This window comes from Archocentrus centrarchus, chromosome 7 (assembly GCF_007364275.1).
Source record: "Archocentrus centrarchus isolate MPI-CPG fArcCen1 chromosome 7, fArcCen1, whole genome shotgun sequence".
In the NCBI taxonomy this organism is placed as follows: Eukaryota; Metazoa; Chordata; class Actinopteri; order Cichliformes; family Cichlidae; genus Archocentrus; species Archocentrus centrarchus.
This window is the reverse complement of record NC_044352.1, coordinates 19,843,350-19,855,932: the sequence shown is the minus strand read 5'-3', so window position 1 is coordinate 19,855,932 and position 12,583 is coordinate 19,843,350. Positions and strand designations below refer to the sequence as shown.

The window sequence follows — 12,583 nt, the reverse complement described above, 5'->3', positions numbered from 1 at the left end:
ATCAGTCATTATATTTCACGGTCTGATTTCGTGTAAAATTAAATTTAAAAAAACGTGTAATCAGTGTTAATTGATTGGTTTAGCCTTTAACAGGTCTAAATTATTCCAGAATGATTTCACTTTCAATCTCATGCTTTTGGCCATTGAATCTGTTTTTGATGCTTCTCAGCTGGATAATCTGTTTAGAATTATATTTTCCCTCCTTCAAGCAACTAAGACTGGAGCAGAAACTGTAGCAAATACTTTTGGGTGCATTTTATTGCTAGGTGTAGTTCCCATAAAGAAGACAATTATATCATATCTCTCTTAAAATTTTACTGGTTTTGTATTTTCTGAACACCCTCCCACTGCCACATACTTCTCTGGGCTTGACTAATGAACTGTTGACCATCTCTGATGAAAACCCCCCACCATCTCACTCCCCTTCTCTTTCTCCCATTCTCCCTGCAGGGTGCTGTGTAATGATATCCTCAGCCTGAAGGTGGCAGGAGATCCAGTGCTAACCCCTAACTCTGTGTGCCTCAGGCTGGCAGGCCTCAGTAAACGTCAGATGCGGATGTGTGTGCGGAACCCTGATGTGACAGCATCTGCTCTGCAGGGCATCCAGGTGGCCATCCACGAATGCCAGCACCAGCTCCGGGACCAGCGCTGGAACTGCTCCTTGCTGGAGGGCTTTGGCAAACTGCCCCACCACAACACCATCCTCAACAGGGGTGAGAGTCTGAGGCAATCTAATGATAGTCAGTATGTGACCCTGGGGTTTATGGGAGAAAGGTCTGTATATGAGAATACAGATTGTTCTGTACGCAGGTGAATGATATTTTTAGAGCTACACTCTTTGCCATTTTCAACCCTCTGAGTGTGTTCCTCTTGTTCCTAGGGTTTCGCGAGAGTGCCTTCTCTCTGGCCTTGCTGGCGGCGGGTGTGGCTCACTCTGTGGCCTCGGCTTGCAGCATGGGCAAGTTGCGGGGGTGTGGCTGCGAGTCCAAGCGTCGCCAGGACGATGACAAGATCCGGCTGAAACTCACACAGCTGCAGCTGCAGACGCTTCAGAAGGGAGGGGCAGGCATCGACTTAACACGGTCATTACCCTCAGAGCTAAATGGTCATCATGGCAGCCTGCCCACTAACCTGCTCTCAACCCACCCCTCGGCCCTTCTCAAGCCCTTACCGGATGAGCTAAGCTCTATGCAGGACACCTGGGAGTGGGGGGGCTGCAGTCACGACATCCGTTTCGGGGACCGTTTCTCCAGGGACTGGCTCGACTCCCGCGGGTCTCCAAGAGATATCCACGCTCGCATGAGGATACACAACAACCGTGTGGGACGACAGGTAAGTAATGTGCTTTTCAGATGCTCAGAGAGCAGTCTCACTCGTCGTCATTGTGGTTTGCTTACAGTGTTTTTCTTTACACAGATAGTGACTGACAACATGACAAGGAAGTGCAAATGTCACGGCACATCGGGGAGCTGTCAGTTTAAGACCTGCTGGCATGTGTCTCCAGAGTTCCGGCTCGTGGGGTCTTTACTCAAAGAAAAATTCCTGACAGCCATTTTTGTCAACTCTCAGAACAAGAACAATGGGGTTTTCAACCCTCGGACAGAAAACGGCGCCAGCGGAAACACAGGGGGACTCAGCGGAGGGCGTCGTCGAAGCATGTCCAGAGAGCTGGTGTACTTTGAGAAGTCTCCTGATTTCTGTGAGCATGACGCGTCCATAGACTCTCCGGGTACACACGGACGCATCTGCAACAAAACTAGCTACAGCACAGACAGCTGCAGCTCGCTGTGCTGCGGCCGCGGGCACAACATCCTGAAACAGACGCGCAGCGAGCGCTGCAATTGCCGATTTCACTGGTGTTGCTACGTGCTGTGCGAGGAGTGTCGTCACACAGAGTGGGTCAATGTGTGCAAGTAGACGGCAGTCCCCCGCCGCCAGTTCGAGCGCCTTTTACCCATCCAGGACTCAAGATGACGAGCCTGTCCCTTCTCCTGCTCCTGTTGTTCAGGCATTTGTTTTTGCTTCTTGTGTAACTCTCCCAGAGAATCTGTTTATCCACCCCTCCACCCCCTTTTTTTTTAGTCCATCATCTGGGATCTATTTTCATTTTGTAGATGCTGTTATTCTCAAAATGCCAAGTCAGAGATTGAAGAGGTGACTCATGTCATTTGTCTTCCCATGGTCTGTTTAGACGCTGACCTTTCAGCCATGAAAATGGCCTATACGTCATCATTTCTGTCCCACACAAAAAAACAAAAGGAAAAGAAGAAGAGCAACAGCAGAGGAGCATCAATATCAGTGTCTACATGCTGACTCATCTTATTGTACAGTAACAGTTTATTTTAATGTGTATGTCTATATTTGTAAATGTATTATTAATAATATTATTATTGTGTTAGTGCCTGTCTTTTTCATTTCAGTGAATGAAAGATTGATGGTATCCATGTGGTTCAGGATGGTGACCCATTGCACTTAGAAAACAGTCTAATTTTTTCCAGTTGCACACTCATGTGTGGCTCTGAAAAGTACTAATTTGGGAATCTGTCTCGGAATCTTTCTAGACAAGAGTTTTTTTACGGCTAGAAGAAGAAACGACAGATGCATTTCAGAAGTGCTGATGAATTTGACAGAGTGGTTTCTCACATGAAGGACTTTCAGAAGCTCGTCCAAGCTTGTATACTTCCAAACTCAAGATGAGAAACTGGAAGTGACATTCGTTTTGGAAACAAATTCGGCCCTTCAAGTCTCTAGATTGTGTGACTAATCATTCAGATTTATATAAAGGTAACAATAGTAATTACTTCATGAGAATGGTTGCTAGTGGTGGTGTTTTTTTATGAATCTGTATCATTATTGTGGCAGAAAAATTCTTTCTCTTGGTGGAACTGTACTGTGATTTGTGTCACTTTCCTATGAAATTGTGACTGGGCTCTTGATATTTCGTGCTTGCTTTTGTCCATTTCATCAGTCTGAGCACTCCTTAGATTCTTCCCACATGTACTACATGTCAAAGTGAGAGATGGACCTACTTTAGTCCTGAAATGACGCTGAAGGGTGTGTGTATGTTTAAATGTGTGTGTGTCTGTTGCTGTGCAAATGGGGGGTAAGCTCTATGCACTACAGAATTGGGAGGTGAGAGCCTTTTTTTATGGCCACTTCATGCTGAGAGAAGGACTTTTTATGGCTGCAGGATATTGTTTCCTTAAAGTATGACTTTTATTACTGGAGAGAAGCATCAAGAGAGCAGAGAATGGGGGTGATTATACCAGTCTTTGCTGTGCGAGCATCTAAGGGGATCATCTGTCCAGAGTTCATAGCCAAGGAAGGGACTTGCTGAACCACGTGCTTTTGAGACGCTGTATCCCTGTTACCTGGGAGACAGACTACACAAATATAAACATATGCACATATATACATGCATGCGTTTGCGTACAGACACATAGGAACCCTGGCACCGACACACAATCAAAAACACGCATATTGGTGCGCAAAAATGAACTGTAGATTTAACAAAATGCTCCTGTCGGCACTAGACTTGATTTATGATAGCAGCATTCCTCGATATCTTAGATAATCCAAACTGTCTCCATGCTTGGCCTGCTGGGAAAAGCTTTTTGCCACATAGGATTTAATGCCAATTAAGTCTTGTTTGCATGGACTTTGGTAAATATCCCTGGACTCCTAAGGAATGACAGTGCCAGTGGCTGAATTGAGCACTCTATCTTTTTGGCATTTAGAAAAGGAGTAAGAAAAAGGAGACAGTGAGAGGTATGGAATGATAAGGGACTGGATTTCTGGTTTGGATTTCTTCATTCCTTTATCATTTCACCCTGGAGCTGCTGCAAAAGGGAATTTCCTGTCACTGTTTCTAACCATGTGTGAGACAGAGGTTGGTGGATGGCCTGGGATTGCTTTCCCTCTCTGTTTCTCTTACTCATTTCACCCCTTTTTCTTTCCTTCCTCATTCTCCCCTTCATCATTGCGGACAGAGACACATGCACAGAAACACATTGACTGCCCCCCTTAGTAATGACATCCAGACTGGGCTGAAATTAAAGAGGGGCAGGCAGAGAGAGGAAGTAAGGAGAGATAAAAGTTACCCACTTTGACTGACAGCATGATTATATGTATAAATAAGGCGATTTAGCGTGTTTAGTTGGATATGAAGATAGGGAGATAGATCCTTACTCCCTGTACAGCAGAGATCCGCAAGCAAAGGACAAATGGCGTATGGCAAAGTGGGGTGAATAAAGTGTACTCTGTATAAATATATGCCTCAAAACATCTGCTTCTCAACTCCCCTTTCATTTTTGATGTGGGACAGGCAGAGGAGAGCGGGAGAGAAAACACAAGGAGGCAGCTACCCAGAACATCAAAGCCCCTGCCCTCAACGTGCAGGCCCTCATTAGTTCAGCTAGCAGAACCAACGAGACTTGTGATTGTGTTTGCTGGGGTGCACGCTGGCAGACACTTCAGAGGAAAGGCTCCTTTAAGTCATAACTCCCCACCCTACCTCTCCTGCCACCACCCGGGCCCGCTGTAACCCCCCTGTAACCCTCTCCAAACTCCCCGCGCACACAAACTCATGCATGCTCACCCCACCATCCACTCCACCCCATAATCTGGTCTGCAGCTGCAAACATCTGCTCCCCTCTTTATTCCTCTCTGCCTCCACCGCTGAATTGATAAACACATCTATTACTGGACCACTGACTGACATACAGTGAGGAGGAGGAACGAGGCAAATGTTGGACTCACCTTTGGCTATAGGGCTGGATTGAAGGAGTATCATTTATTCACAGTGGAGTCTTTTTAAACAGCCCTTTTTTCATAAATGATTGTCACCTGAAAATAACACAAATGTAGGCACACAGGGTCACAGTTTGAAATACTTTTTTTTTTTTAAACTTTCTTTTCATTTCAAAGTGCAGTAAGGTTTACAAGTGTACAAACCATGAGAAAAAAGAAATACGTAATTCCCTCAAGCTTTGGTTTTATTTAACTTCACTGAAAGTATTTTTTATTTTATTTTAAAGAGATGGAAAAGAAGAACAAAAACATCTAACTATGGGGAAAGTGAGTGCAGCAATTTGGACTTACACACATGCATGAAACAATCCAATTAAATAGCATAGGCATCAAACTATGACACACACAAAATAAGAAATGAATATAGATAAATGCTTGCTATTTTAATAATGAAAATAATACTCAAGGTTAAACCAGCTACACTATTGATTCAGTCTATGTTTTTGTCCTCTTTGGTCACCTCATTATCTCTGAAACACAGAGGGCTACTGCCAGGAAGTATCTCTTGGCATCCTGTTACAGTCAAGCCATTTACTTATTCATTAAGATGATTCCTGTGTTAATTATTCAAGCGTGCGTGCCCGTAGGGTCTCATTTAAAAATGGTTCGGGCCCCTATGACAGCACAAAATGTGTATGTCATATGTGAGATTGCATTTGATAGTCACCCCAGAAAAAAAAAAAAAAACAAGCTATAGGCTGATGGTACATGCAATAACTTTTCTGAGCTGGAGTACAGTCGCCCTCAAACACCAGCCCTCCTGGCTTTTCACAAGTCATCGGGCGATGAGAGGTGGCAATCCAACTACCGCGAGAACGCACAGTATCACTGCCGCAGCTCATCGCGAGACTATCATCCAGTCCTTCGCCTGAATCCAGCTGGTATCCTTCCTGCCGTTGACGGGTAAGTGTGAATGAGATGCAAATGGTGAAAATGCGTAAAGATGTATACAAGTACTAAAGGTGACCGCGGCTTATTTGTCGCCGCTTTAATTGCCTTTTAATGGTCGGAGGGGAAATAAACGACCCTTAATCTACGACATGAGGCCGACTGGTGCGTTTGTCGTGACTGTAAGAGGGGATTATAGCACGCAAATTGACCCGAAGATTTTTTCTTTCACATTAAATACCGATGATATTAACCGGTATAACAGCTAGCAGACTACGTCCGAGAAAAACTTAGGATATCGAGGCAAAAGAAACGTGATTTGGGTTCAGATTCGTCTGCTGCTTCGACTGCAGCATCCGCCGTCTTCGCCTCGCATTATGACAGATGTGTGTGGATGTGCGGCCACTGCAGCTGCAACGGGCTACGCTAGCACCTACTGCCTGTGCATTTGATAGAAATGAATGGAAACCTAGCCAGTCATTAAAATGCACAAAAGGGATACTTCACTGACACACAGAAGACTCCCCCTCCCTTTCCTATTTTGAATACCCCTCTAAAAACCAATGAGACCCATGCAGTAGATGTTAGCACAAGTTAACAGCAAGGTTGGCCTGTAAAGGGCCCATTGCCATGAAGGGCCACAGAAGATTCAAAGCCTCTCCCTTAGCTCTGTAGGCTGTGTGCACCATAGACAGCCTTAGGTTATGTGTCATATAACGTAATGTGAAATGAATGTTACACTGGCATTTCTTCAGTTGCCTGAAAAAAGGTGGTTACTCAGCACCACATGAAAGCTGAGCCACATAACAGAGCTCCAGCATGGCCGCCTCTTTTCCCCGTGAGCTGTCACTGTAAAGGAGCAGCCTCTGAATCAGGTCAGCAGCCTGCCGAGGTGTGAAGTATACATTTACTGGCTTTCCTCTAAGGGGGCATGGCCGCAAGTGTAAGGGAGGTGCCAATGCTGAGAGGTGCTTTTGAGCAGCTACTGTCACACCACATGGTTTTTGTGTGTGCGTGTGTGTGGTTTCATCTCTAAATGTGGCTCACGGTTTTGTTTTGTTGCTGTGTATAGCAACAGTCATCATGGGAAACATCTTTGGGAACCTGTTGAAGAGCCTGATAGGCAAGAAGGAGATGAGGATTCTCATGGTGGGGCTGGACGCTGCTGGAAAAACCACCATCCTGTACAAGTTGAAGTTGGGAGAGATCGTCACTACCATTCCCACAATCGGTCCGTGACTGTCAGCCTTAAAATAAAAACATCTGTCTTAGAGATTATCCAGCTTATGTGAGTCATTTTTGACTTGCTTTCTTTTCTTTTCTTTTCTTTTTTTTCAGGTTTCAACGTAGAGACGGTGGAATACAAGAACATCAGCTTCACTGTGTGGGACGTGGGTGGCCAGGACAAGATCCGTCCCCTTTGGAGACACTACTTCCAGAACACCCAGGGTGAGACACGCCAGCAGCACATTAGGTGAAAGACCAGCCAGCATGGTTAGAGTTAAAAAGGCCTCTCCAGTCATGCTGCAGATCCTGGAGCACACACTCGCCCCCAGCACCTGAGGACATATCTGACTAATGCTTTAGATGATGTCATTCGCATACAAGCTCCAACTGTTTCAAATTATCATCATCTTAGTCATGTTGAAATCCTGGACAATGATTAAACATGCTTTAACAATATGTTTTTCTTACAATATGATCTTAACATATTGGTGCTGACAGTTTTGTTTGGTTTAACCTTATTTCTACAGGTTTGATCTTTGTGGTGGACAGCAATGACCGCGAGCGGGTCAACGAAGCGCGAGAGGAACTGATGAGGATGCTGGCTGAAGATGAGCTGAGGGATGCTGTTCTTCTGGTCTTTGCCAACAAACAGGTATACATCACAGTACATTTCCTCCTGTGCATCGCCTGCATTCTCCTCCATTTACACCTCTTGCCTGCCTTACCAACTTCCTGCGTGACATTCTGTACCCTGTGACTTTGTTCAGGACCTGCCCAATGCCATGAACGCTGCAGAGATCACGGACAAGCTGGGCCTGCACTCCTTACGTCACCGTAACTGGTACATTCAAGCCACCTGTGCCACCAGTGGGGACGGCCTGTATGAGGGCCTGGACTGGCTGGCCAATCAGCTGAAGAACAAAAAGTGAAGGGCCCGGTCAGTATAGTGGGGAAGAGCCTGGGTGCCAGCTCCAGGTGGTGGTTATAGTGGATCCATTGTGTTTACATAGAGAGGAAAAATGCTGAAAAGCTCCCAGGGGGGTGACTCTCAGTGGCTTTCCCCCCCCCCGCCCAAATACTATTTTATTTCCTTTCTTTGATGAATTTGATTTGTTTGAATCTGTGGTGAGCATTTTTAATCATTTACAGACAAAGTTTATCTTAGTTATTTACATTCTATAAATGGATACATATATAATGTATAATAGTACTGTAAAGGCATACGGATTTCCTCTACTTTGCAGACCTCCACCATCATTTAATTTGCCCCGAAGATGTGATGGATCTAGAATCATTATGGCAGAGCAGCCTTCCCTCAGAAACTATAAACTTGATGTAAATTATAAAGAATGTCATAATAGTATAGTGGGAGTACTATTTGTATGTCAGAATGCTATCACGTCATTTAACAACAGTATACTCGTACAGGCTCAGATAAATGTAATGTAATTGTCCATACAGAGATTCTTATTGCTACCAAATTATGCTCTTCAGAGCTCAAAACCTTTAGTTTTGATTTTATTTATTTTGAATTAAACACAAAATGTGTCAACTTACCGAATAGTCTGAAACAATGTATTTAATATTAATATTTATTGACTTTTTTTGTGTTGATTTTATTTTCTAAGTGCGTCATATAGTTTTTTCCCCTTTATTCTAATGTGCATTTACTGCTAAAGGCAGCTGGTGAAAAAAAGAGAAAGGGAAAAAAAAAAAAAGAAGCCCCCAGTATCACTGTACATTACTGCTTCCCGATCTGCATGGAGATATCCCAGTACTGACTCGTGGGCTTGTAACAGGCTGCTGCTGTAAATAAAGATTTGTTCTAGTTGACTTGCCTGGCACAAAAGGGGTTAAAACAATTTGTCTGGCATCAGCGAGGTGTGATATCTAAACTGATACAGATGACAGAACAGGCACTCTTTACCAGCTCTGTGGCTTAGGGGGAAAAAAAAAAAAAATGCTGCTATTGGCCTGGCCTGTGGAGAGTGATGCAGCACAGCATGTGATTGGCAATATTAAGAGAGCTTTCATGGTTTTGAATGTTTATTTATTTTAAATCAGTTCGTGCAAGCAGCCGCACTGTATCTGTTAAGCATCGCTCTCATCCTGATTTATCCACCCTCAATTGGCATGATATTATATGTGTCTCGATATATCATGCTGCACAAAATCACACTAGACTCATTGCTGTTGTACAGAAGGTACTGTCTAATTTTTTTTGTGTGTGTTTTTGAATGGAGTGTTTCTTTATTTTGTTGAATAAATGTGTTTTTTTTTTTTTCTTAATTAGCTAACTAGATCAGGCTGTTGTGGGGTTTTTTTTTTTAGTTTTTTCACAAAACGTAGGTGAGAGGATGATAGTAATACTGCATCGTAAGGCATGTTAATACTGTACAAGATCTGTAATAAAAGCAAATTATAATAGCCTGTTTCCTCAGACTATATTTGTTAGTCTTAATCACTGCTGCTGGTTGGAACAATGCTGTACTAATAAATGTTATGGATTTAGTGTAAAGTTTACCGAACAACCTTCTAATATGCAAAAGCATGCTTTTCTATGTCGGCGCAACTGTATATATGTTGATGTAACCGGGAAAGGGGAGCCGTGGTATTCGCGGTGAAACTGACAGTGCTGTTGATACACCTGTAGATAATGGGGTCAGTGTGTTGGCAGATAACTGACAGCAGCTTGTGTGTGCGTGTGTGTGATGTGCATAATATTCTGTTCAGTTTGGTGTGAAAATTGTTTTCGTGGCCTTATTTAGCCAGTGTTTTCATTTCTCTTTGATAACAGGTTTGTATGTAAGAATATCCAGCATTCAAGTATCTCACCTATGATCTGTGACACTGATGCACTAGCAGTACTGTTGTGGCTAAACATCCCTCCCTCTTTCAGTGACTATTTTCAGATTTTAATTTTCAAATGATGAAAAAAAGAAAGAAACAAAAAAAAAAAACAAGGCTGCACGACATTCCAGCTGGCGATGTGTTTTCAGAAGGAAACCAACCGAAAATTCATTGAATTAACTTTAAAGTATAATATAAAGAGGAGGAAATTAAAAAAACAAACAACTCAAGCAGGTGCAAAAGTGTTAAACAATGTAATTATTCCTGACACTACATCAATCAATAAAAAGACCAGAGTATATATTTGCTTTGCCTTGTTCATTTTCTTTCCTTGTTATCATTTACTGTTTCACGCATTGCTTGTGATCTGGAAACGTGAATTTAGTGAATTTTAATTCAAACAAGATGTGATTGAAGTGCAGACTTTCAGCTTTAAGTCAAGGGGTTTAACAAAAGTATTGCATTACCTGTTTAAGAATTACAGCCATGTTTAAACACACAGTCCCCCATATTCAGAGGTTCAAGATTAATTTGATGCAATTTTAAATATAAGGATTGTTTTTTTTATACTTGGATAAAAATCCTTTGCAGTCAGTGACTGCCTGAAGTCTAGAACCCACCAGATACTTTGCCAGGCCTTTAGTTGCTGCTTGTTATTGTCTTAGAATCTGCCTGAACTATTTAAGCAGAAATCTTAAATGTATTTAATAACTGCAAAACATCCATTTGTACTGTGAAGATCTGTGCGGTCAGTTTGCAGCATTTGGCTGAATCTGAGCAGAAGGTTTAGCCCTGCACATGTCAGAATTCATCCTGCTACTTCTATCAGCGGTCACATCATCAGTAAACACTACTGACCCAGTTCCTCTGGCAGTAATACATCTCATACCGTAACATTACCTTCACCATATTTGACAGATAATGTGATGTGCTTTGGCTCATGAGCCTTTTCTCTCATTTTCTCTGGTCTTTCAGGCCTTTTGGTGTTGCTGAGCTGGCCAGTGCATTCATTGTTTTTTTTTTTTTACCAAATTGCTGGTTTGTCGGCTCCTAAGCTTTTTGCTGTCTCTTTGATAGGTTTCTTTTGGTTTTTCAGCCTCATGGTGGCCTCCTTCACGTGCACTGATATCTCTTTGGGCCTCGTATTTAAAATCACAGCAGAAAGGTATAAAATACAAATTCAACACTTGAATCAACCTCAGATATTATATGTTTAATTTGTCCTGAAATAACAAGGAACAAGGTGGCTATGAAACTTCTTGTCAATCAAATATTCTTATTAATTTTGAGTCCCTGAAATCATGAGGGACTATGTCTAAAATGGCTGTAATTCCCAAAGAGCTAATACAAAATGTTTTAAAGCCCCTTGAATCACAGCTGAAAGTCTGCACTTCAATCACATCTTGATCATTTGATTTAAAATTCACTGTGATGGTGTACAGAAGCAAAACTACAAAAAAAAAAAAATTGCACCTTTTTCCAACACATTGTAGACCTAACTGTATAATTGATAAATTCATAATGTATAAATAGTCAAATATTTTAAAAGTTTGACTATTGGCTCAAATGTATGTTCACTGAAAAGTCAATTGATTTCATATGTGCACCGGAGGCTTTAAGTTGCGACCACATCTGGCCTCCAAACTGGTTGTGATGTCACAATATCCTCTTATGCCTACACATGTTGAACTCAGATTTAAGGTGAGTCCAGAAGAACCTTCTTTTCAGCAGATTAATGGGAAACAGCTTTGATGTCTCTAACAGCACACTCTGCGCAATGAAGGTCAAAAAATTGGAGTGAAGTAACAATAAGTCAGGCTTTTTTCTTTTTAATGAAGTGGGAGGTGATCGAGATTCGTTTTAACTCGATTAACTGTTTACCTTAAAGTCAGAATAATAGCCCACATTAACAATGGTATAATGTGGATCTACACTGCCTTTCTTTTGTCCTTTTCTAACTGCTATTATCAAGAGAAGTTTGGCACAATCAGGTAGTTTGCCTGTGGAATTGCTGCACTTTACAGAGAGTCATTTTGTCTGAGCCAATCAGAGGTTCGTGTAGGAGAGAGTGCTGCTGTGTCTCCAAGGGTGTGACAGCAGTATGTGAGTCGGAGCTGCTCCCGGGGCCACCAGCCCCCTTGGCCCCCTGCAGGACAGCTACAATAGTGGCCCCAGGGCGGATGCCATAGCTGGGATTCCCACTCGTAACCGGGACACCTTCGCCCAGGGCACAGACACACTGGCAGCAGCCCCACATTCAATTCATCAATCTCTGAAGGGAGTGGCAACTGCAAAAGGCCACAGCAGGCACCCCTCACAGTTCCCCTTGGAAGGGACTGGGCCACCAGGGCTGACACTGAGGCTTGACACCATGGTGGCGTTGTGAAAGTGCCAAGCTCTGTACATACTATAGGCTGCTATCAAAGCTATTTTTCCTTGACGGGGCAACAGAGAAACCCTCGTGTGAAAAATGAACACCAAAAAAAAATGCATTTGGAGACAATTTTACACTTTGTATCATTTCACTCAGCAACAGGAAAGTTTCACACTGACTGCTGTTTATGGAACAACACAACCGACTCAGTTTTCAAGTAAAGATTTCTTCCAACTCCTTGAGTAATGGTGTTTTTCAAAGTTTTCCCATATTCAGTGTGTGACTGGATCAATGGCTGATTATTTTATTAGAAGAAATTAAAGACTGGACCAAGTGTCCAATAAACAGTGTAAAAATAGCCACGCATGTGCAAACATCTACCTACCACAGGGCCTGCAGCAGCTGTGATGTCAGATGTCCAACTGTCAGACTCTG

At 42.8% G+C, this 12,583-nt stretch overlaps 3 protein-coding genes across 7 annotated transcripts in view; 2 read left to right on the top strand and 1 right to left on the bottom strand.

Annotated features, from left to right (window-relative positions):
• wnt10b (wingless-type MMTV integration site family, member 10b) overlaps positions 1 to 2,875 on the top strand; it is a 19,005-nt gene extending 16,130 nt beyond the window's left edge. For 4 of the 5 annotated variants that reach the window (XM_030732973.1, XM_030732972.1, XM_030732974.1 and 1 more), the window contains 3 exons: positions 451 to 713; positions 881 to 1,332; positions 1,417 to 2,875. In XM_030732973.1, the coding sequence (XP_030588833.1) occupies positions 451 to 713; positions 881 to 1,332; positions 1,417 to 1,917 (1,216 nt within the window). In that variant the 3' untranslated portion in view covers positions 1,918 to 2,875. The remainder of the gene's footprint in view (positions 1 to 450; positions 714 to 880; positions 1,333 to 1,416) is intronic. The other variant, XM_030732976.1, reaches the window with a different exon arrangement.
• wnt1 (wingless-type MMTV integration site family, member 1) overlaps positions 1 to 12,583 on the bottom strand; it is a 20,540-nt gene extending 7,957 nt beyond the window's left edge. The window contains exon 1 of the mRNA XM_030732978.1: positions 12,534 to 12,583. The gene's annotated coding sequence lies outside the window, so the exon portion shown is untranslated. The remainder of the gene's footprint in view (positions 1 to 12,533) is intronic.
• Positions 5,652 to 9,884, top strand: arf3a (ADP-ribosylation factor 3a). The gene is made up of 5 exons (XM_030732979.1): positions 5,652 to 5,712; positions 6,770 to 6,928; positions 7,036 to 7,146; positions 7,452 to 7,576; positions 7,692 to 9,884. The coding sequence occupies exons 2-5, from the start codon at positions 6,781 to 6,783 to the stop codon at positions 7,851 to 7,853; spliced, it is 546 nt and encodes a 181-aa protein (XP_030588839.1). The 5' UTR covers positions 5,652 to 5,712; positions 6,770 to 6,780; the 3' UTR covers positions 7,854 to 9,884.